This window comes from Camellia sinensis, chromosome 10, assembly GCF_055761805.1.
Source record: "Camellia sinensis isolate YWXY chromosome 10, ASM5576180v1, whole genome shotgun sequence".
NCBI lineage: Eukaryota > Viridiplantae > Streptophyta > Magnoliopsida > Ericales > Theaceae > Camellia > Camellia sinensis.
This window is the reverse complement of record NC_138970.1, coordinates 67,318,370-67,342,903: the sequence shown is the minus strand read 5'-3', so window position 1 is coordinate 67,342,903 and position 24,534 is coordinate 67,318,370. Positions and strand designations below refer to the sequence as shown.

General features: G+C 35.3%; 1 protein-coding gene and 1 long non-coding RNA gene across 7 annotated transcripts in view; both read right to left on the bottom strand.

The window, feature by feature from the left end:
- Positions 1-7,952, bottom strand: part of LOC145801158 (uncharacterized) — a 39,504-nt gene extending 31,552 nt beyond the window's left edge. Inside the window, exon 1 of the long non-coding RNA XR_014342173.1 lies at positions 7,723-7,952. This is a non-coding gene — a long non-coding RNA (uncharacterized LOC145801158). The remainder of the gene's footprint in view (positions 1-7,722) is intronic.
- Positions 7,953-11,412: 3,460 nt separating this feature from the next.
- On the bottom strand, positions 11,413-18,156 carry LOC114295599 (uncharacterized). 6 transcript variants are annotated; one of them, XR_014342154.1, is made up of 5 exons: positions 16,201-18,144; positions 14,087-14,287; positions 12,363-12,505; positions 12,047-12,269; positions 11,413-11,769 (listed from the first exon to the last, which is right to left on the bottom strand). XR_014342154.1 is itself a non-coding variant. In XM_028239873.2 (2 exons), exon 1 carries the CDS (start codon positions 18,055-18,057, stop codon positions 16,219-16,221), a length of 1,839 nt encoding a protein of 612 aa, XP_028095674.2. In that variant the 5' UTR covers positions 18,058-18,156; the 3' UTR covers positions 13,831-14,287; positions 16,201-16,218. The 6 variants fall into 6 exon arrangements, 1 of the variants encoding a protein (XP_028095674.2); XR_014342153.1 differs by having other exon boundaries at positions 11,413-12,269; XR_014342155.1 differs by having other exon boundaries at positions 11,413-12,269; positions 17,979-18,112.
- Between the last annotated feature and the right edge of the window lie 6,378 nt (positions 18,157-24,534).

The following is a 24,534-nucleotide window of genomic DNA, read 5'->3' as shown; positions in this document are numbered from 1 at the left end:
AGCTAACAAAAAAAGTGGGACCCGCTTAAATAGAGGATTCCCAAAACCCAAAAAGAAGTTAAATGGCAAACACTATCCCACAAACAGTCTATCTCTCGGGACTTATCTTTAAACACCCTTGCATTTCTTTCCATCCATAGAATTCAAAATGTTGCAAAGACCCGCACAAGATGATAGCATTTTGGCTCTCCTTGATCCTCTGAAAGCGCGAAAGTCAACTTGGAGCATATGCACACTCCATTTTGGGGCTACTCACATAACATTCCCCAACAAAAACAATTTGTGCCATAAATTCAAAGCAACTAGGTAATGTAGAAATAAATGATCCATGGATTCCCCATTCTTACAACACATAATGCACCGCTGAGGATTTAGAAAGCGATTAGGTGTTCGATTCTATAATGTATCATTTGTCAAAATGCCTCCATGAACCAAGGCCCACATGAACACTTTCACCTTAAGAGGAACACGAGCCTTCAAAATTCTTTTGCGAAAAGGAAATTGAGGAACAAGAGAAATATCGATGAGTGTATCAAAAAAAAGACTTGCAAGAAAATATCTCAGATGAATGAAGAGCCCAAACCCTCTTGTCCTCCAAAAGAGGAGCCAAAGAGAAATTATCAATTATGGACAATAAAGACGCCAAATGTGAAGCCTCCCTATCATTAAGATTTCTAGAAAAATCAAAATTCCAGGAAATTGGAGCCAAAAGTGAACAGGTCATAGAAGCAATAGAAGAGTTATGAGATCGAGCCACTCTATAGAGATGTGAAAAATCAGAAGCAAAAGAAGATTGAATCATCCAAACATTCTCCTAAAAAAGAACAAGTTCCCATTTCCCACCCTAACAGAAAGATGACAAGACCAACATGTGTAGATATGAGAAATTGATTTCCAAGGAGCATGACAATTATCCCTCAGAACCACTCGTGAATCCCTACCATTGTCTTGAATCCCTACCATTGTCACTCTCAAGTGGAAATCTCCATAACCATTTCCCAAGAAGGGTCATGTTCCTAGCCAAAATATTAGCAATGGCCAAACCCCTTTTTCCTTAAGCAACGAAACTAAATCCCAATTCACCAAGTGATTCTTCCTCCCCTCATCCTTGCCCTTCCAAAGAAAATCTCTCATCAACTTCTCTAATGCCCTTGCCACCTTAACCGGTATCTTGAACAAAGATAAGAAATAAATAGAAATACCACTCAAAACCATCTTAACCAAAGTGTATCTACCCCTACGAGACAATAAAGCCTTACTCCACCCTTCCAACCTCTTACCAATCTTCTCTATAACTGGATTCCAAAAAGCTTCACATCGAGGATTACCCCCCAATGGAAGACCTAAATACTTAATCGGAAGTGCCTCTATACCACATCCTAAAAGTGTCGCCCTATTCCGAAATAAGTCTTGCAGCATATTAATGCCCACTTTTCTTCAAATTAACCTTAAGCCCTGAGATTACCCCGAAAAGTCTCAAAATCAAATAAAGATTAACAATCTGACTTTCATCCCCAATAAAGAAAAATGTGGTATCATCCGCAAACTATAAATGTGTCACACTAACTCTACCCCCCCCCCCCACCTCCAATCCCGCAAAAAGACCTACTTCTTTAGCTCTATCAACCATCATTCCCAGTACGCCTACCACCAAAATAAAAAGAAAATGAGATAGTGGGTCCCCTTGTCGTAACCCTCACGAAGCCCTGAAACACTCCCCTGGTTTACCATTAACTAGAACAGACATATTGCACGTCGACAAACATCCCTAATCCAAGATCTCCACCACCCGCCATAACCGTTCTTGTCCATTACAATATCCAAAAACTGCCAATCCACATGGTCATATGCCTTCTCGAAGTCTACCTTAAAAATAATTCCCTCATTCCCTAGACTTCTATATTCCTCCACTACTTCATTTGCCACTAATGTTACATCTAGGATTTGTCTTCCTTTCACAAAAGTCCCATGCACCATGGACACAGTCTCTCCCAAATGAAATGCTTAGTCTCTTTGATAAAACCTTTCCCAAAATCTTATAAAGTGATGTGACCAAACTGATGGGCCTAAAATCTCCAATTCTTACAGCATTCGCTTTCTTAGGAATTAAACAAATGAATATGGCATTTGAGCTCAAATTAACAACCCCCGACTCATGAAATGCTGGAAAAACTCCCAACAAATTCTTTTTCATCACCTCCCAACAGTCTTGAAAGACGACTATGGAAAAACCATCCGGACTTGGAGCTTTGTCTCTCTCATAATCAAAAATTTCCTTTCGAACTTCCGTTTCATCAATTGGCCTTTCAAGCTATCTTGCAACTGTCTGATCAATAGGTCCCCATTCAAGTCTTTCAATCCCCAGTCTATTCAACTCCTCCTTCAAATAAAGCTTAGAATAAAAGTCATAAATTCCAATGACAATCTGATTCTCCCGTTCCACCATCACCCCTGGGCTTACTTCTAATCTCTTGATAAACTTCTTCTTTCTTTTCCCATCTGCCACCCTATGAAAAAATCTTGAATTCATACCCCCTTCCTTTAACCATTTAACCATTGCTTTTTGACCCCAAGAGATTTGCTCCCTAAAAACCAACTCTTCCAATTTCAATCTCAACTGAGATCGCTCCCTCCTAAAGGACTCAGTTAAGCCCCCCTGCACCTTCAATACATCTAACTCTTCGATTCTGCTCATTACCTCCTTCTTTGAATGCTCCAAATTTCCAAAAACCTCTATATTCCAACCCTTCACATTCACCTTGACCATCTTTAACTTTTTCATAAACTTAAAACCTTCCCATCCATAACAACTAGCATTGGCCCACCATTCCTGAAAATTTCGTTTAAAAGATGGATGCTCCAACCACATGTTTTCAAATCTAAAAGGCGTCGGACCCTGCTTTAATGGGAAACTTTCTATCATAATAGGACAATGATCTGACGTTAATCTCGGTAGTGATTCCTGCCTTAAATTGGGAAAAAAACCCTTCCCACCCCAAGAAGACAAAAATCTATCTAGTCTACAACACACCAAATTTTCTTGCAAATTAGACCATGTAAATCTAGTAAAAGAGGATCCACCAACTCACTATCTCTTATAAACAAATCAAAGTCCCTCATGCCCCTAGTAGTTCTAATCCCATTGAGCTTTTCTAAGCTCCTCTTAACCACATTAAAATCTCCCCCTAAACACCAATTTGAAGAACATAGCCCAGATAACCCATATAGCTCCTCCCAAACAATGGCTTGAAAACAAAGGCTCTTTGAGACCTCATTTGAAATTGGTTAAACGCATAGTTAAACCCATAGATCTGGTCTAACACAACTTCAAGATCATCATACAAATCATAAACCCATCGCCATCCAAATCGTCTACATTTAACCCATCTCCAATACAATTTTTAGATCATCATCGTGAGCCATTGATCGGCATCCATAATGTGATCTCACTGTCATTGTCGAGAGATAGAAAGAGAGATGTAAGAACTAAGAGAAAGAGAAATGCAGGGAGTAAGAGAGAGAGAGTAAGACGGTATAGTGGGAGAGAAGAGGTAGACGTGGCTAGCAAGAGGGAGACGTGCTGGTTCTCTTACATAGAGTGTGTGTAATCTGTGCATTTACCAATTGATCCAAAACTTTTCAATAAAACAAAAGTTGAACAGAATAAAGGAGGAGAAAATCAGAAAGAAAAAAAGAGAGCCATATTTACTGGAGAAACCACTAACTCCCTCTTATATATAAGTGTATATATATATTTAGGCAGTAACTACATCAATATTTAAAGAAGCATCAAGTAAGCATTTGCATTGAAAACATGCCAATCTCCTAGAAAAGAATGAAGAAGACTGATATTTGTAATCATAAATAAACATACAGGAGCCTAGTGCTAAGTCAAAGCTAATAAAGATCACACTTCATTTCATACTTTTAATGATATTTTTACTTGTTGATAAAAATAAAAAAAATAAAAAAAATAAAAAACTAGGTGAAAAATGAAAAGGTGATAAAATTTTTTTAGAAATGGTGACAATATAAAATAAACTAGCCAAGATTTATTTTAAATTTTTTCCATTGACAGGTAGTTTTGTGCATTGTTTAAGCTAAAGCAAATTAAAGTTGGTTTCTGGAGTCCACACATGGTTGTAGAGACGGCTTAACAAGCCAAGGTCGCACTTCAACAACAAATTCATCAGGAATAAGCATATGTTAGATCATCAGTAGAACTTAATTTCAAAACATATGATATTATTATTAGATATGCCTAGTGTAGTTAGAACAAATATGTCATTACTATCTTATTTTCCTTATTTTGTTCTTGCAAAAGTAGCTAATATCATTTACCATAGCTATAGGACCAAGGAAAGAAAACAATTACCTAAACCCACCCCCTTTCTCGAGTGCAACATACACTGTAGGATGTTCTTACCAATTACAATTATCTTTTCAAGAATCAAGTGGAAGAAGTAATTTTTAGAGCTGGTCATCAGTTGATCAACAACGTAAGCCTGTATTTCTTCCCATTTTCCCTTTTTGGATGGTGATTGTCTCCACACATAGGTGAAATTAATGTTGGGGGGTTGGGACAGGGGTGTTTCGGGTCAAATATATTCACTAGAATTATCCAAAAACAACTATAAAATGGCCATACTAAGGCACAACCACAACACATCTAAATCCAATGTGGAACTCTTTAATTGCTACTTCGATCTTTGCAGTTGCAGTAACAACTGAGCTTCGTCTGCATTGGACTTCAGTTCTTGTACAACTTTGTTTCTAAAAAATACTTCTAGCTTTCTTGGTAGCTATGCCTCAGTAATTAGCTTCTCACTGTGTGCATTAGAGGTCAAAGACCTAACCGTGAAACTGCATTTACAATCTCATATAGAAAATAGTGGCTTGTTTAGATGGAAAAATCCTTAATACTAATTTGTCAACCACTATCAGGTAAGTAACCAGCCATTGGTTTTCAAGAAATCTTTTCTTTGTTCTCACTAGCAAAACACACACACACACACACACAGAAAGAGAGAAATTTTCTAGATACATGGGCTTTATTCTTATACCACACACACACACACACACACACACACACACAGAGAAAGAGAGAAATTTTCTAGATACATGGGCTTTATTCTTATACCACTCAAAATCGAAAGGTTGACAAGTAGAATTATTCTCAACTACTACAGATAAATTGCTGGGTCTTAGCTCAACTTAACATCTATCAGGAAAAAAGCATCGTTCAGGCCACTTCAGCATAGATCACTTTTGCTTCATTTTAACAAATCTAGCTCATAGACAAAATTGTATAGTTTAGCTCCTTTACCTCATTTATCAAAAATAGCAGGCAAATATATTCAAAAATGGGAAAATTATGCAAATAGTCCCTCTACTTTACACGATGTGTCAATTTGGTCCCTGTAGTTTCAATTTGCTCGATTTTGCACTTAATTTAACAGATTGTGTCATTTTAGTCCAATAAATAACGGTTGTTAAGTTAATTTAACGGAAAGTCAAACAATGTGTCAATTTGGTCCCTGTATTTTTCACAATGTGTCAATTTAATCCCTGTCAAAATCAAGAAAATTGAAACTACAAGACCAAATTGACACATCATGTAAAGTACACGGACCAAATTGACACATTATTTGACCTTCCGTTAAGTTAACTTAACAACCGTTATTTATTGAACTAAAATGACAAAGTCTGTTAAATTAAGGGGCAAAATCAAGCAAATTGAAACTACATGGACCAGATTGACACATCGTGTAAACTATAGGGACTATTTGCATAATATACCCTTCAAAAATTGATAATAACTACTCAATTAGTAAGCAACATCATAAGAGATTCTATAAGTTATTAAGCAACATCTAACTATTAATAAAACTCAAAAAATTCTTGAAAACAAAAATGATGCTTACCTTGCTGAAAAGGCTGCTACGACCCTATAGTAGCGATCATTCAACAACATCTAGTTATTAAGCAACATGTTGTTAATAAAGCTTTTAATTTTATTTTTTATTTTTTTTATGTAAGCGTAGTGATCATTCCCTAATCATTTAATTTTTACCATTTTTTCCAAATGACAAATTTTTCAATAAGTTCATCCTAGTGTAAGAGAAGAGGTATAATAAAACCCAACCAATTTTGTTAATATCATACCACTTAGTGTACCATTTTTGTAATTAGTTTGCTCCATATCGGTACAATAAATAATATCATAATGCAATGGGTTTTTCTTAAGTATGCCTTGCATATGGTATTCAAGGCATATCTATTTTGTTATGTATTTTTTTTTTTTTTTTTAGTTGTACAATTTTGTGTTTCTTGTTATAGATTGTTGACCTGCTAAGAAGGTCAACTTAAAGGTAAATCATATTAAAATAATAGATTATATTATATACACGTAAGTATTCTCACAAAAATGCTTAACTAACACAAATTTGAGTAAGTTATCTCATAAAAGTTTTGAACAACACAAAATCATGTAAGTTTTCACAAACTCACGTAAGTAATCTCACAAAAATGCGTAAGTAACACAAATTCGAGTAAGTCATCCAATAAAATTTTGAACAACACAAAGTTATGTAAGTTTTCACAAACTCACGCAAGTTATCTTACAAAAATGCGTAAGTTAACATAAATTTCCCGTAAGTCATCTAATAAAAGTTTTGAGGAACACAAAATCAAGTAAGTTTTCACAAAATCAAACAAGTGATTTCTCAAAAATGCGTAAGTAACACAAATTCGAGAAGTCAACTAATAAAATTTTCAACAACACAAAATCAAATAAGTTTTCACAAACTCACATAAGTAATCTCACAAAAATGAATAACTTAACATAAATTTCCCATAAATTATCTCATAAAAGTTTTGAGGAACACAAAATCAAGTAAGTTTGCACGAAATCACATAAGTGATTTAACAAAAATACATAAGTAACATATATTCGAGTAAGTCATCTAATAAAATTTCCAACAACACAAAAATAAAGTAAGTTTTCACAAACTCACGTAAGTGATCTCACAAAAATGCGTAAGTTAACACAAATTTCCCGTAAGTCATCTCATAAAAGCTTTGAGAAATACAAAATCAAGTAAGTTTTCACGAAATCACATAAGTGATTTCACAAAAATGCATAAATAACACAAATTCGAGTAAGTCATCTATTAAAGTTTTGAACAACATAAGATCACGTAAGTTTTCACCAACTCACTTAAGTGATCTCATAAAAATGTATAAGTTAACACAAATTTCTTATAAGTCATCTCATAAAAGTTTTGAGAAACACAAAATCAAGAAAGTTTTAATAACGAAATCACTTTCACAAAAATGCGTAAGCAACAAAATCAAATCAACTATATCCTAAAACCAAAATAACTCCAAATGAATCCCAAATTTCCTAAAAAGCATCCAAAATAACTTCAATTACCCACACACCAGATTTTGCGAAAGCAACCAAATTTCAAGTATATCTATGGAACCAAAACAGCCACGAAATCAAACACAGATGAAAACAAAACCTATGCACATTATATTTTTCTTAGTTTCAAAAAACAACCCATCCCAAGTGGAGTTCACAGAGGTAAAAAGGCGAGTTTTGAAATAGGGGAAACAAAAGGGGGTTTTGGTCTAGAGTTTCACAAAATGGGAAATGAAGAGTTGAGGATGGAGAGGGCCTAGAGAGAGAGAGAGAGAGAGAGAGAGAGAGTTTCATACCTTGAGGCAAAATGTTCAGATGTAGTTGTAGAAAATGGAGATGGAAGAGTTTCCACTTTGCAGAAAGGTCTTTGAGTAGCGTCGTAGAAGGGAGAGAAAACTATCTGAGTCGTGTTGGGAGAAAAACGTCAGGGCTTTCTTAGAGGGAAGAAAGCGGGAGAGAGAAACACAGACACAGAGAGAGAGAGAGAGAGAGAGAGAGAGAGAGAGGAGCTCTTCATTTGGGACAGAAACTGGTTGAGAAGGTTTCAAGTTTTTTTCGCTAAATTATTCAATGGCTGAGATTAGTTTGTGAGGATTCAATAGTTAAGATATAAGGTGCACATCATGCGCATCCTTTGAAGGGTTCACAAGGTAACAGGACCCGAAAATCAAAAGTGACAAAATAGTAAAAAAGAAAATTTCTTTTATTTTTTGCAAGAAACATTTGTGCATATTTTTCAAGAAATCGAAAAGCAACTTACCATGTTACAATGGGTTGTACACAAAATTTAACAATCTTACATTTTCCAACATTATCATTTATCATGCTAAACAAACAAAGGAAAAAAAATTTAAAATTTTCCCTTTCTCATACTTTCCACTACTTCAATCCTAAAGTTTCACACTAATTTTTAAGAATTGCTAAGAAAGCCTCCACACTTAGAGGGAAGACAGTAATTTATGGATTATCTTAGCATCAATACACTTTCAAAAAAGTATGCAAAGGAAATTCATTTTATTAAACATAAGCTTCATGTAGATTGAAAATTAAAATTAAAATCGTATAACAGAGGAAATTCATTTTATTAAACATAAGCTTCATGTCAATTGCTTTTTAGCTAAAATTAAAATCATACACTTAAATTCTTTTTAGCTTTTCACACTTCTTTATTGGTTGGAGTCTCTTCCCTGTTATCTTGTCAACTGCTCATGCTTAAACAAGGATACAAGTGAAGTTCAAGTGCTATTTGATTAGCATTTTTGGAAGTATTTCTATTGTATGTGAACTACATTCTCTTATATATATATATATATATATTAAAAACCAATCAAACCAATGATTTACTTGAGATGGCTATTTAATTCAACTAGAACAACAAGCACTAAACATTACTAAAAATGCTTGGAATAACTATTTGCCCTAACTTATAAATTGGGAGGTCCCAACCACAAGTTATAATTGCTTCATGTGAATATTACTAAATATATTTTGGGATAAATCTTCGGAGAACATGTTAAGTCAATCACAAGTTTTCAACATCTAAATGCAATGAAAATATAGTTCCAAAATACTTTTATTTAAACGCTAACAAACTATGCATTTTTACAAACATCTTAAATGCTATCAAAATTCAAATAACATAATTAGCCCTATGATTTTAATGCCAAAATTTCTCATGAAATATTTTGCAACAACTCAAGAACAAGTCATGGAAGCAAAATATGGTTGCAAAATATGGTTACAAAATACTACATTAATTAATGTAAAAATGGATTATTTCATTACGAATGTCGACCGAGATATATAAATAGCAAAATACAACAAAATCCTTATCAAGCCTTGCTTCAATACAAATTTCGAATCAGTGTGAGTCGAGAGAGACTGGAATAGAAATTCAGATAAAACACTAGAGACACAAGGTAAAAATTAGAGAGTATAGTTTTAGAAGATAGAGGATTTCAAAAATATCCATAAAGAGTAAAAAATGTTCAACCGATTGTTCCGGTGTCCAATTTTTCAAATTTAAAGAATTCAATGGTCAGGATGATGTATTTGTGTAATCCAATGGCCAATGATGAAGTTGCAGTAACAGTTCCCTATAGAATATTCTAATTCACCGGCTTGTTGAGGTCATGGTGTGCCACTCTAGTTTTGTGCTGATGGTTCAGATATGAATCATAATTTTGGGTTTAACTCACTTTTTTTTAGATTGAGTTTTTTATTTGTTTTTATTTTTTTAGTGATTTTTTAAAATATTTGGATAAATTATCAATAAGTTCTAATAGTTAAAATTCATTCTCATTAAGTCCTATTAAAAATAAGTCTTAGCAAAATCGTCGCTAAAAATAATTTTTTGTGACGATTTTTTACATGTATCGCTAAAATTTGACAATTAGTGACTTTTTTGTCATAATTTTTATAAATTGTCACTAAAACTTATAATTAGTGATGTTTTCCTATAATAAATTTTTTAAACTGTTGTTGAAAATTGAAAATTAGTGACAATTTTTTGTGACGATTTTTTTAAATTGTCGCTAAAACTTATAATTTGTGACATTTTTTGTGACAAAATTTTCAAATTGTTGCTGAAAATTAACAATTAGTGACTTTTTTTAATAGTATTTGATGAAAAACGTCATTAATTCTCACAAGACCTATTGGACAATAAGTCTACCTATTAAGACCTACACGTAAGTTTCCCTAAATATTTTAAGTAATTTTTTTATTTTTTATATACACTTAATATAGATACACTTGAAAAGAATAATATTTGTGAAAAAAAAAATTTTAAAATTCATCAAATACAAAAAATATGAAAATTCAATATATTTTCGTATTTTGTTATATTCACTAAATGTTTTAAAGATTTTTGTATAAATTTTATACTTTTTAAGTATATCAAGATTAAGTGAATCTAAAAAAAGATATTTATTCATAAATTCCTATTCACCTGCTTATGTTCTATTTAGTCTAAATTATTTTTTTATGTTCCACTAAGTACTATGAGTGACATAGTTATCAAAATATCCTTAATAATAATAAGATGAAATGCGTTTTGATGTTCGAATTGACAATGTGAATGTTCCATGATGTGGATATTCACACTATCAATGTCAATATTTACATTACCAAATTGCTAATGGTTCAAAAAATATTTGTAAGGATAAAATTGTCCATAAAATACCTTAAATATAAGAATTAAGATTTGGTGGGTCAAATATCCAAATAATAGGAATTATTGAAATATAAATATATATTATAAATTAATTGGGATACAAGTACTTGAAAAAAAAAAATCTAATAAATTTTCCACATAAAGAGCAAAAAAATATTTGATTAAAATATTTTAAAAAATTATTAAAAATATAAAAATACGAATTAAAAACTTAAAAAACTGTTTTTAAAAACTTGACAAACATGTTGCTAATAATCTAGAACGATATGGCCTAAGTGGTCTGATAAAATTTCTATTAAGCTTTGCATACTTATTTTCAACACCTATTCTTGTTTCTAATATGTTTCTTCATCTATCTTTTAATTCAGGTTGGTTTTTTTCTATTCTAAGCATATGAAACAATGACAATGCAATTGCAAACTATATCAAATCATCAAAAGATAGGGAATATATATATATATATATATACTAGTTAAAAAGGCTTGGGTAAGACGCGGACTATTATTACAATATATTTAAATTTTATATTTTGATAATTTTTAAAACATAAGAATATTATTTTATAAAATTGAATAGAATAAATCATTAAATATGATAGAATTATATAAATTTTATTATAAATAACAAAAAATTTAAAAAAATATAATAAGTCTTGCAATTTTAACATAATTATACTTTTAACACTCAAGTGTTTGTTCATGACCACCTTCAAATTGTCACCAAACTACTAAACACAAGAGACAGATGAATAAATAAATAAAACCCAAACTCAAAAAGCAATAGTAATCAAAACCCTCGGAAGAGATTAAGATTAACTAGATAATATTGCAGATTCTTCATTAAGAAATTAAATATTTCTTTTACAGAAACATAACAAAATCAATCACAAAAAAGAATAATAATAATAATAATAAATTGTTCGTGTCCAACCAACTCCTAGAATACCTCCTCTAATCGCCACCACCATTCCCTCCACCATTAGTGTCCTTTGATGGTGGTGATGGTGAAGATGTACCACCACGCTGTGGTGCAGGGGAGGGCATTGAAATATTAAACTTACTAAGCAGTGCATTTGCTTGAATGTCTAACAGGTCCACCTTAGAGTTAAGCAAGTTCACATTCACCAAAGTATGCTTCACTTCGGACATCTGCTGCTTAGAGTTGAGCCCTGTCATCGATTTCAGCAATTCAGTAGCTAGATGCCGCATTAGTGGCTCGCTTCAGCAAGGTATCGCGTAACCCATGGATGATCATCAAGTTAGAGGTGATCTCCTAAAATAACTCCCTCCTCCATTCCCTCCACCACCGTTCCCTCCACCATTAGTGACCGGTGGTGGTGGTGGTGGTGGTGGTGGTGGAGGTGGAGATGGCAAAGATATATCACCAGCAAGTGCAGCAGGGAAAGAGGGTACTGCAATGTTGAAGTTTTTCAAGAGTGCATTTACCTTCAAGTTCAACTCTCTCAAATCCACCGTAATGTTCTTCACTTTCATCAAAATGTCCTTCACATCCGTCATCTATTGCTTAGTGTCTAGTCAGTCATGGAGTTGAACAACTCAGTGCTTCCGTCATTGCGGTTCTTGTTGCGGACAGAAGCCAAATTAGCTCCTCATTTGAACATTGAATCCACCACACCTTGAATAACCAGCAGCTTCGACATTTCAAGTCCTATAAGTTTCACAAACAGTTCAATCCAGTTAGTATATAAACCAAACAACAACACGAAGAAAAGAAATCAAAATCAAATGAAATGAAATATACCCATTTAGGATCCTTGTTGAGAGTTTCATTGTCCTTCTTGTTCTTTATCTCAAGAAAATCTCTCTCCCTCTGTCTCATCTATTTCTCCATCAACCCTCGCTGGCCAAACAAGACTGCAGTCATATTATCAGAAATGGAATCTCCTACACAACAGTATATATATGAGAGAAGAATTTATACTAACAAACAAATTTAAGGAAATAGTATTTCTGTCAAAATGTTTTATAAAAATTTATTGCATTTTGAATAGTAAATATCTCATAACATTTTTTAAAAATATATATCAATTTTTCGAACAGTACATAATTCTCGACGGGTTAAAGTGTATATACCCATGGCAAAAGTGAGTCTCATTAAGCTTGTAAATGTGTGATTAAATTTTAGTATTTGTGCTCTGCCCTACAATAAACAAATTAGCAACTCATCAACTAAATTATCTGATCCCACCAACCCATTAAGCAATTCATTAATTAGTAGCAAATTTTATAAAAATTAGTGTCAACTAGGGGTGAGCAGCGGATATACCGATCCGCCAAAACCGACCGAACCGAACCGATCCGCCGCATTTTGGACTGATGCGGGATGACGAGCGGACGGTTGTGGATTGATTTTCTCCAATCCGCCAATTTGGCAGACGGATGGCGGATTTGAGATTTCTTTGGCCGCAACCGAACCGCCAAACCGCCAAATCGTGAGCACCCCTAATAATTTATAGGACTTTGTATTTTAAATTTGTATAAATATTATGTTTGTGTTTTCAATTGAAAAAGAGTTTAAATATTCTGTTGAAAAAAAATTTTCAACTTGAATATATTTTTTGAATTGAAAAAAATAAACGTATTATTTATCTATATTTTTTTGTTTTTAAATCTAGCTCTAAAAATAATAAATAGAAAATATGATATATAATGATTGATTTTTTGTTTTCAAAAACATATGTAGATGTAACAATACAGAGACATACAATCTTTACTACTGCTCTGTTCATGGTTTTGGTGATTTGAATTGTTATTATATTTTAAGAATCACAGATTGTAATACTTTATGTGGATGAATCATACCTTGATTGGAATATGTGGATAAGGCATACAGTGATCGTGATATTTTAAAATTTCAAACTTTCTTTCTTTGGATAAAGCATACAGTGATTGTAATACTTTTTAAGTCATTGATTGTAATACTTTCTTTTTTTTTTTTTTTTTTTTCTTTTTTTTGAGTAAGTGCACAAGTTAAATTATGTTAAAAATTTATAAAATTTTAAACCGCCAAACCGATTCGCATCCATCTGCCAAACTGCCAATTCGTTCAATCCACATCCGCCGGATTAGCGGACGGATGCGGATTGATTTTCTTCAATCCGCCAATCTGACGGACGGATGACGGATTGGAGGTTCCGTGGCTGCAACCGACCCGCGCCTACCCCTAGTGTCAACAAAAATTCCATCACCAATTTTAAAAATCTAAACTGACAATAAATTCGTAAAAAAAATATTCTTATACGCAATCTCTCATCAAAAATAAGAGAAAGAGAATCTCCCAGAACCATTTGAGAGATCATAATTTGCTGCAAATAGTTATTAAAAAATTAATTAATTAATTAAAAAATAAAAATAAAAAAAGAACTTGTCATGCTATGCCTGGTAAGCTGAGTGCTTCAAAGCTTCAGTGGGTAGAGACTGTAAGAACAAAAAGTATATACTATTTCTACCAAGGAAATTAGTTACATTTAGAATCATTGCAAATGCAAAAGGTCTGAGTTACTCCCATGCACCCTCTGATTGATGGTCAGTCTGAGTATCAATACTTGTTCTGCTATTTGTGTAGAAACCCTGGGAACGTTTATTTACAAGACGGATCTATTGAAGGATGTTGCCATAAAGCTTTTATCAACATAAACCCGGAAACATCAATTTCACCTCTCTTACCTGCACAAAATAGATGAATGTTTTCAGGCGGAAGCTGCATGTATATTTATTATTTAACGATGTATCAATTGAGCATTTGCATTGAACATGGCAATCTCCTGGGAGAGAATGAAGAAGAAGACTAGCATATTTGCAATTATAAATGAACATACAGAAGTTTAGTATGAAGTCCACTAGCTCTGAGTCAAAAGGGGACAAATAAAGATCACTTTATTTATTTATATTTTTATTTTATTTTTATTTTTATTTTTTTTTGTGGGTTAAGAGGCCAGCAAAGTTACCTTTAAGCCAATCGTAACTTTACTGCATCACAAAACCTCTACTACAAAGGAAACTCTCACAATTAGACACATATTGGTTAGACATTCAAATGAAACCTGAAAGGTTTTTATTCATCTCTAGAACATACCTAATGTAATACTAAACCCTGATGGTGAATTTGCAGCTAAATGTGCAAATTTTCTTCCTAGCATAATGGAATATTTCTGCAATTGATAAACCACCAATGCATGCCCTTCAATTACAGCATAGATGTCAATAAATATCAACAGAATGATATGCAAATACTACAGTATACGAATTGCTTAGAAGAGAAAGGAGCGGTCATAAATTCATCAGATTATATGAACTTAAATTTATTCTCTCTGTTCTTACCTGCAGAGAGAGAGGGGGCGAGAGAGAAATCAAATTTCTAAATACATAAACTTGATTCTTATTATCTCACATGTTTCCTTTTTTTGTTTTTGTTTTTCTAATCTTTTTCCTTGTAATGTTGGAGTTGTTCAAAGATGCAATTTCTATAGCCTTGCAACTCCAGATCACCATAATGGCTATAGATAATCTACTTGGGCTAATTCAGAGCATTTTTCAAGCTCTAATATTTCAATCTGATCTTGAAGAGACTCCCAGGAATAGAACTTAGAAACTACCAATCATTAAGATGTATGAACAGGTTACATGTTTATGAAATTATGAGCACAAGGAGCATCCAAATGCTGACAATCGACTAGCATACATGAGTCTTATTGTTCCAGATGAATGTACTGTAAGGACAAAGAGAAAGCCAAAATGAACATAGAATGAATTCACAAGATATCCATTAAACAATAATAAAACAAGACTCTTACTATAGTTTCAAATATATATCTATGTACACATACATACAGATTTAGGAGTTCAAATAAATAGATGAAAAAAAGCTTTTCCGAGTTTGTGATGGATGGCTTCGGCTGATAAATTGAGTGAAGCATTCAGGGTATATTTGTCTTCCCAAAATTTACTGAATTTGACGATGAAAATGACTTTTATATAACATCATGACTACAAGCAAAATATTTTTAAAAAAATGTTTTTCGTTAACACAGCAGTGTCACAAGTCATTTCAAAAATCACAAGGGCAGATTTTGAAATTGTCAGAAGCCTCAAGGGAGGTCAGTGTATGTGTAATTTACTCAAATAAAAATAACAATAGTTTTATGCTTGTGGTCCTAAATAAGGCTGCTACCCTTGGGCTGTAATGATGAGGAATTAAGCTTAGACTTTTGCCTTGTATGAGGAAACAAACAGCAAAGATCAAGCTCCTGCATGTGGAATAATGACAAAGAAAGAAAGAAATCTCCAAAAGTACCATTGGCTGTCATTTGTCCTAAATCCCTAAGACATGACCACTTGTACATAATTCAGTGGGGACTGAAGAAGAATCTACTTGAATTTGTAGCATGTGAATTAAAATACTGCGGAGAGAGGTAAAAAATAGTCTACAAGAATCTACAACATGTGAAAAGAAGTTGCAAAGTCATGTAGCAACAAGTCCAAAATAGTTAATGCAGAAGTATAAGTCTATCTCAATAAATAACCAAAAAAAAAAAAAGAGTTTCACCAAATAATATATATTTTAATGTGTGTAGCTTTACCTTCACATCTTAAGAAATTTACTCAATATCATGCATTCCATGACTATCTTTTGACATGAACTTCTTTATCACTTCTCGGAGAGCAGGATCTCGTCCTTTAGTTGAGAGTATATCTATGATCAAGGAAGAATTGGATGCCTCTGCCGAAAAACCCCTTTGAACCATTTCCTGAACGAGTATTAATGCCTCATAGCACTTCTGTTGTCCAATGTATCCTCGGATAATAGTGTTGTAAGTGACATCATTTGCCAAGCAACCATTTTTTTCCATTTTAACAAACAACTCTTTAGCTTCATGCAATAGGCCTTCTTCACAAAGACCATGTATCATCGTATTATATGTTTTAACATTAGGATGTAATCCGTTGGAAGAAAGGTTACTGAAAATAGCCCTTGCAGTATCAAGCTTTTTATCCTTGCAGAATGCATCAATGAGGATATTATACATAACAATATCAAGATGTAAACCGTTGCTTTCCATCATGTGGAATAATGACAATGCTTCGGAAATATGCCCATTTTTGCACAACCCATCCAATAAGATACCATAAGTTTGAGAATCTAGATTTATGCCTGCAGTTTGCATATCATTAAAAAGTTTTTGAGCAGCTCCACATCTTCTTGATCGAAACAAACCCTGTAGCATAGCACTGAAGGTTTCGGTGTTAGGTTGCAACCCCCTCCGAGGCATTTCTCGAAAGAGATGCATAGCCTCATCTATTTTCATTTTCTTACAATATCCATTGATTAGAATGGTATAGCTAAAAACATCAGGGTGAAGTCCCCTATCCACCATTGTATTGAACACTCTCATTGCTTCATCGATGTCGCCTTGCAAACAATATCCATCCATTAGAGCACTGTATGTGACTATATTAGGATCCACACCTCTTTGTATCATGATTTCAAGTACCACCTCTGCCTCTTTCATCTTCCCTTCCTTGGTACATGCATCCAGCAACACACTATACGTATGAACATTCGGAGCAATACCACTATCCAACATTTTTCTAAACATTCCGGTAGCCTTCTTCCACCAGCCAAAATTACATAGGCCATGAATCAAAGAGGTATAAGTGACAACATCTTGAAGAATGCCATGTTCATTCATCTTAGAAAAGAGTTTCAAAGCATCATCCACCATTCTATCCTTGCAAAGACTGTCAATGACCGTGTTATACACTATGGTGTCAGGTTTACAGCTTCCCTCTTCCATTATCCTAAGCAAACTAACAGCCCTGATAGTGTTCCCCGTTCTGCAGAGCCCATTAACAATGGTTCCATACATAACCACGTTGGGTTCAATTTCTCTCATTCTTATTAATTTCTTAAATAACTCTACAGCTTCAGGGGTTTTATCGTCCAAAATAAGTCCATTTAACAGAGTTGTGAAGGTAGTTACATTAGGTGTATAACCGCGTTTAAAGAGGGTACCCAAAAGAGAGAACCCAAAATCGACTTGATTCAGGCGGCAATAACAGTTAATAGCAATGTTGAAGGTGCAGATATTGACTGGAATGCCTAGGAAATGCAATTTCCCAATAAGAGGAAGAACGATGTCGTAATGACCCAATTTCAAAAGAGGACCTAAAGCTTTGTTGAAATGAGAAATGTGGGGCAAAGGTCGCATTTGGATCATGCGATTGAACGAATTTACAGCGTCTTGGAGATCATTGCATCGAACAGGAGGAGAACTAGGGCTTCGGGTAGTACAGAGAGAACGAAACAGAAGAAATAAGAATGAAGAGGGATGATTGATTAGAGAGGGAAATATTGTACCTTTTTGACAATTATGATCAGCAATTCTTCTTCTTCTTCTTTCTCTTCGTCCAATAATGGAAGAAACTCTTCTTGACATCTTCTTCAAGCTGTGCGTGTGAATGAGAGAGAAGAGAGAGAGAGAGAGAGAGGAGAGAGACTGAGAGTGTGAGAGAGAGAGAGAGAGAGGGGAAGAGTTGTTGACAAAATATTTATTAATTATAGCTTTAATTATTAAAATTGATAAATTTTACTATTAATTTGAAATTATTTTTGAAAGCATATATTAATTTGCATTTTTTTCAAAAAAAAAAATTGGAAAAATTAATAAATAAATAAATAAATTTTTTTAGTTTTATCAATTAAATTCTTAATTCCTTAATTTATCTTTAATCTAAATGATTTATGTATTTTCATTAAGTAAAATAGAAAGAAAAAGAGAATTTTGTTCATTAAACTCAATATAAGTATATAAAGGAAAATCCTAAAAATCTCAAATAAATTTCTAAATTTTTTATTAAAACTCTCATATAGATGTGGGATCCACACAAATTACATATGCGTAGATCTCACACTCATGTAAGAAGTTTAGTTAAAATTTTGATAATTTATTTGAAATTCCTAACATAACTCATATATAAAAAATGTCTAAAACCTAAAATCAACAACCACTAATCACATACAATCCCATAATAATGGGGGAGAATTAAATATCAACACAAAATGTATCAAATTTCTATTAATAAGAGTTACATCTGAAACCCACCATAAAAAGTGTTATACAACCACTTGGTTGAATGCCTAATTCTTTTTTCATTCAGTTTAATGACGAAATACTTTTTTCAACAAAAATAAGTAGATGATTTAAATTCAAAACAAATAAAAGGTTAAAGATTTAAATTAACAAAATTATAAATCTTAGTTTTAAATAAATTATAACTAACATTACTTTAAAATATAATCAAATATAATAACAAATCCTAACCAATTTTATTTTAATAATTTGCCTGCTCCACCACCATAATAGCCTTCCTTTATCTCAAGAAGATCTTTATTGAAAAAATAATGATTTTTTGGTGACTTTAATGCAATATTAAAGTAGGTGCCAATTCTCATTTGAGGTGAAATAAAGTGGGTTTAGATTATTTGTAGTGAGATCTTCACACCACAAAAAGAATAACTAAAAATCATTAAGGTTTCAATGAGAAATTGACTCATTAAGTTAGCCTCATGAAAGAGGTGTTGGGAAAAGTGTAACTTTCTATCCCACATTAATTGTAGAAAAGAGCATTGATGGGTATTTAAATCTCATTTTTTGCCTAAGAGTATGAGCCCTTTAGGACATCCAAATTTTTCGAAAGAAGGGAGTTATGGATGCTTCAATAATGGACTTAGGCCAAGACTATGGTCTAAGTTGGTTAAGCAAAAATCACCACACGTGCGCGCGTGTAGACACTCCATTTTTGACCGACCTTAAGACTCAAACGTCACCGATTGAGCGCTCGGTGATGGTGCATATTGTGCTCATTCAGAAGTTTTAGAGTTTCGGCTGCGAGCCTTGCCTCCGGACTTCGGGGCTCTTGCGTGCTTTGCCTCGGTTCGCGAACCAGGCTCGGTTTTCTTTGGTTTCTCTTCCAGAAGGGAGAGAGAGGCCTCATAGATCATCTCTCAGTGGCCGTAGGCTACGCATCGTGGTCGTAGGCCATTTTTCCCGTTTGGAGTCCGGTTTCCGATTTTTCAGAACCGATGGCCGTGTGCCTCGATTCGGGACCGTTTAACCACCTCCGTTTGCTCCGATTTTTGGCATACATCTTATTTGCTCCCTTTTGAGGGACACTGTGGCTCGAAAAACCACCTTCGTGGTCGAACACCACTTCCGGTGCCTAACAGTCAATTTTCGGGGCCTCGAGCTGCGCGTTTCAGCCCCCGAACCTTCATTTTGCATCGGTTTGGGTTCATTTTTGGCAGGGACCTCTGTTTCATTGTTAGGAAGGTCGTAGAAAGGTGGGAGGCCAGTAATTGCTCTAACAACCAGTTTTATTCCTCCATCGCCCTCCGTCGCCCGTTTTTCTCACTTGAAAGCCAATGTTGACCACCCTAAGGCCACTTTTTCCAGCCCTAAACCACATATTTGTGTTGTACACACCTGGGAGGCCACCAATATCATATGGCCGGCCAGTAATTGTGTGTGACCCTTTTGAGCCCCTCCTAAAAGTGGGCTTTTCTCTCTCCTGGTTTACTTTCTCCAATTTTTGACCACATGGTTGTGTTGTGCACACATGGGAGGCCACCAATCTGGGGTGGCCGGCCACTAATACTTCTTGAGCCTTTTGATCCTTGGCCGGCCGGCCATAGGGAGGACCGGCCGGCTACCTGCAACTTCAATACCCGGCCGGCCATGATCCCCACCTCTGGTACATTACAAATATGTATTCTGTTTCCCCCCAGATTGTGTATCTGAGGGGCTGCACTTTTGGGGGAAAATTTGAATTACATTCCCCCCCTTTTTTTCCCCTCTTTTGCCAATATAACCAGCACCCCCAGCTGTGTTTTGAGGGGTTACAAATTTTGCTTTAAGGCTCTTGCATTGTATCTCTCTCTCTCTATACTCCAACCTTCAAAACCTCCCAAACCCTACATCATTTCTACACCACCACATAGCACCACACCACCACCATCCATTCCAGCCACTTGGAGCTGTTTTCTAGAGCTAAGGAGCCACCAAACTTGGTCCAAGAGTTGTCAAAGATTTGGTCTTCAAGGGTAAGTCTTCTCCTCCCCCTTTCTTGCCTTATTTTGCTCAATATATTAGCCATACTTGCTTGCATATTTGGGCTCCGACCCTAACTGAAAATAGCATTATTTTGAGGTCTTTTTCATGTTTGTTTTAGGGTCCTTCCATGTTTAAGGTCTCTAGCTACCACTTGCTTCTTTACCTCTCTTGTATGCCTCTTTCTTGCATAGTATTTTAGGCTCATTTCTAAACTGTTTTGAGCTTGGTCATAAACTGAAAAGTGGCTTATTTTGAGCCCTTATTCAACATTGTTGAAGGGCTCTTCACTGTTTGAGGCTTCCTTTTGTCACTTGCCTCTTTATCCCTCTTTTGGCCTTATTTTTGCATATTTTGTTAGCCCCTTGTGCTTGTATTTTTGGGCTCTGGTCTGAACTGTAAATAGCCTTATTTTGACCCCCTCTTCATGTTTGATCAAGGGACCTTTGCTGTTTGAAGTTCTCTTTTTGCTCTTTGTGTTTAAACCTCTTTTTAGGCCTTATTTTGCATAGTATTTTAAGCTTGCATGTGCACTGTTTTGGGTTTGGTCACTAACTGTAAAACACCATGTTTTAGGCCCCTCTTCAACTTTGTTGAAGGGCCCTCCTCTATTTGAGGCCAGCAACCATCACTTGCTTCTTTGTCTCCCTTTTGGCCCATTTCTTGCACAATGTTTTAGGCCTGTTTGTGTTTAGATCCGTGGCTTATTGTAAACTATAAAGTGCTTCATTTTGAGCCTCTATTCAACTTTGTTGAAGGGCTCTTGGCCATTTAGGTCCAGAAGCTGCTACTTGCTTCAGTATCTCTCTTACAGGGCCATTTTTGCATGCTAACTTAGCCCTATTTGTGTTCACTTTTTGGCCTTTCTTAAAACTGGAAATATGATGTTTTGGGACTGCCTTGATTCTTTCCTTACACTTCATTTTCAAATAATGCATGCTTTGTATAGCTATAGGCCATTGCGTATGCCTAGTTTTGCGTTTCGGGTCTCATTTCATGCATCGGGTACCATATTGCCATGTTTCGGGGCTGTTTTGCATCATATTTTGGTACTAAAATTTGCATGTTTGCATATCATGTTTCATACCTTGCCATGCTTTGTTAGAGTGGCATTTGTGCCTTAGGTTCGGTCCTCGGTTTGCATGCATGTGTACACGCATTTCGAGTGTCTCATTCTTCATCTTATGGCTACTTATGTGAGTGTGGCTGAGGTCCACTCACGTTGGTGTAAGCCCATATTGCATTGTGTATGCCATTTCATTTCATTGCATTACGTATGCTAGGTCGTATGTTAGCGCATTGTGTATGCCATGTTATCTCGTGCATCGTATATGCCATTTCATAGCATTGTGCATGCTAGGTTGTATATTAGCTGCATTCATGCATGTCATGCATATTGAATTGTGTTTGGGATAGGAGTTAGCCCGAGCACGGGAAACGAGGGACGTTTCGTACTCTGAGTGACGGAACGTGTCTCAATTCCCAGTCACCGACACTCCGGATTATCCATGATGGAGTTTAGGTTTTGTTGTGTTTATATGTGCATTCATTTCATATTGAGTCGTGCAATTCGACTCCTCGGCCATCATGCATCGATATACGTGATTGATGGCACGAGGACCGAGGACTACACTCCCTGAAGAGTAGTCATGCATACATATGTGAAAATACTTTACCATGCCCCTTTGTTGCTCTCTGTTGCAGCAAATCAGAAATCAGCAGCCTTCCGGAGCTTGGCACGCATTCCAAGAAAAATTACAAACAGAGGCAAACCGGGGCATCGCAAGGGATTTTCGCGCAAGGCAAATTCAAGCATGCATCATTCATCATCCGGAACAGATTCGAGGCAATCCCTGGCTTGCATGCCAATTTATTGCTTTCCTAATTTAATTTGTTAATTATTTAGGGTTTTGTACATATTTGGACTATAATTATTCATTTGGGACTGTATATTATTTATTCGGACCCTCTGCGCAAGGGCAATGTTGTAATAAGTGTGCGTGTATGTGATGTATGTCTTCCAACCCCGCGTCTTTCTCCCTTTTATTTACCCGCTTATGATGGTTAGATTAGGGCATGTTTCAATTAGCATACAGTATGATAGCATGTTTGCATTCATTCATCTGTTTTGCATGCACCGGGCTTGGCGCATCATACTAACTGCATTGTATTTTCAATTCCAAGTTGAATACATGTTAGCTGTAGCATTTCATATGCCATGTTTAGAATAGCCGAGCCTGCTATAGTTGCATTTGTGCATGTGTTGCATTAGGCATTTCCGTATAATTAGGATCATGCATGGATTTCTAATTAGCTTCTGTTTTGGCTTGGAGTACTCGGTAAGTTTTATGCTTTAGCATCCTTGCATGCGTGTGAGTGACTGCCATGAATAGCATGCTTACAATGAGGTTATATGCTTATGTGATATAACTGCCTAAATGCCTGTGGGTGAAGGTTGGGTTATTTGAATTGGAACAATTCATCAAATGTGTGTTTTAAGCCCACTAGATAGCGGCAAAATCATGTTTTTCTAAGCCCACCCGAGGGTGGCAAATCCACGTCTTAGCCTACTTGCGAGTAGCACCATCAAACTATTTTCAAACAAACAAACATGAAATGTTTTGTTCCAATTCAGGCGATCCGGTCTATACTTGTATGCTGTGCGCATCACATAGTAAATCTAGGCTAATAACCGGAATAAGAACACATAATGTTTTCAAAAATAGATATCATGGTTAGTAGAGGCCGATCTTTGATCGGGCGAGTGGGGGTGCTCACGAAGTGACCTTCCCCAATCGTACCCAAGTTCCCGAGCCGAGGCAACTTTGGTGATGACGGACACGTGGCCTTAGGCAAACGAGTCAGGGTTTCCTAAATTTTCCCAAAATAAAACATTTACGTGGCGACTCTGTATCTGGCAAAGCAGTCCATGTTTGGCACTTCTTTCAAAATCTGTTTTCTCAAAACGATTTGCCGGATTTGGACTCTTTGGTTCAGATTTAGAACCATGACAATTTGAGAGTCCGAACTGTAGTAAACCCAATATGAACAGAACGGGGGGACTCGTCCTCCCGGGGCATTCGGGGCCGTCTACAGCGCGCCGTCTGCCCGCCCAGACCATGTCCTTGGACCTTGGACCTAGGACCTGGGAGTTGGGCTTGGCCCACCCATCTTAATCTTTTTGGGCCAAGTCAGATGTGTGGGCTGCTACACAAAATCTAGTGTATATAGCTGGTAACTCCTCTATTGATGATGGAAACCCATCAGTTGTTCAGAATTAATTAATTCCTACATTTATTGCAAGGGAACCTCTTCATCTCTCCCTCCATGTGTATAAAAGAAGGCCCTCTCCTTCAGCTTTATATACCATAAATTGCTATGATTCTTGTTGTTAATGTATATTATTATATTATACTTATCTCTATCTCTATCTTTATCTCCTTGTATCTTTATCTCTATCTCCTTCTATCTCTATCTTTTTCTATACTTATCTAGGTTTCTTTTCATCCTATATATGCAGGCTTCTCCTATTGTATTCATTCAGTCAACTCAATATAATACAGATACATAGTTTTCCTTTTTCTATCAACCGTTCTAATATGGTATCAAAACTCTAGGTTCTATATTTATAGCCTTTTTCTTTTATCTTTCTGCATAGTCCCGCATATAATGACACTACAACATTTATTCCATCACCCATACACTTTATTATCTCTGTTCCAGCACTGCTTCATCGTTATTTTCACCCAAAAAATTTTCACTTCCCGCCAAACTTATTGAAATCTCCTCACGGTTCCAACGACACCG

Bases quoted from the DNA above. Each gene is read 5' to 3' on its own strand.
- LOC114295599 (XM_028239873.2), bottom strand. From the start codon at position 18,057: ATGTCAAGAAGAGTTTCTTCCATTATTGGACGAAGAGAAAGAAGAAGA.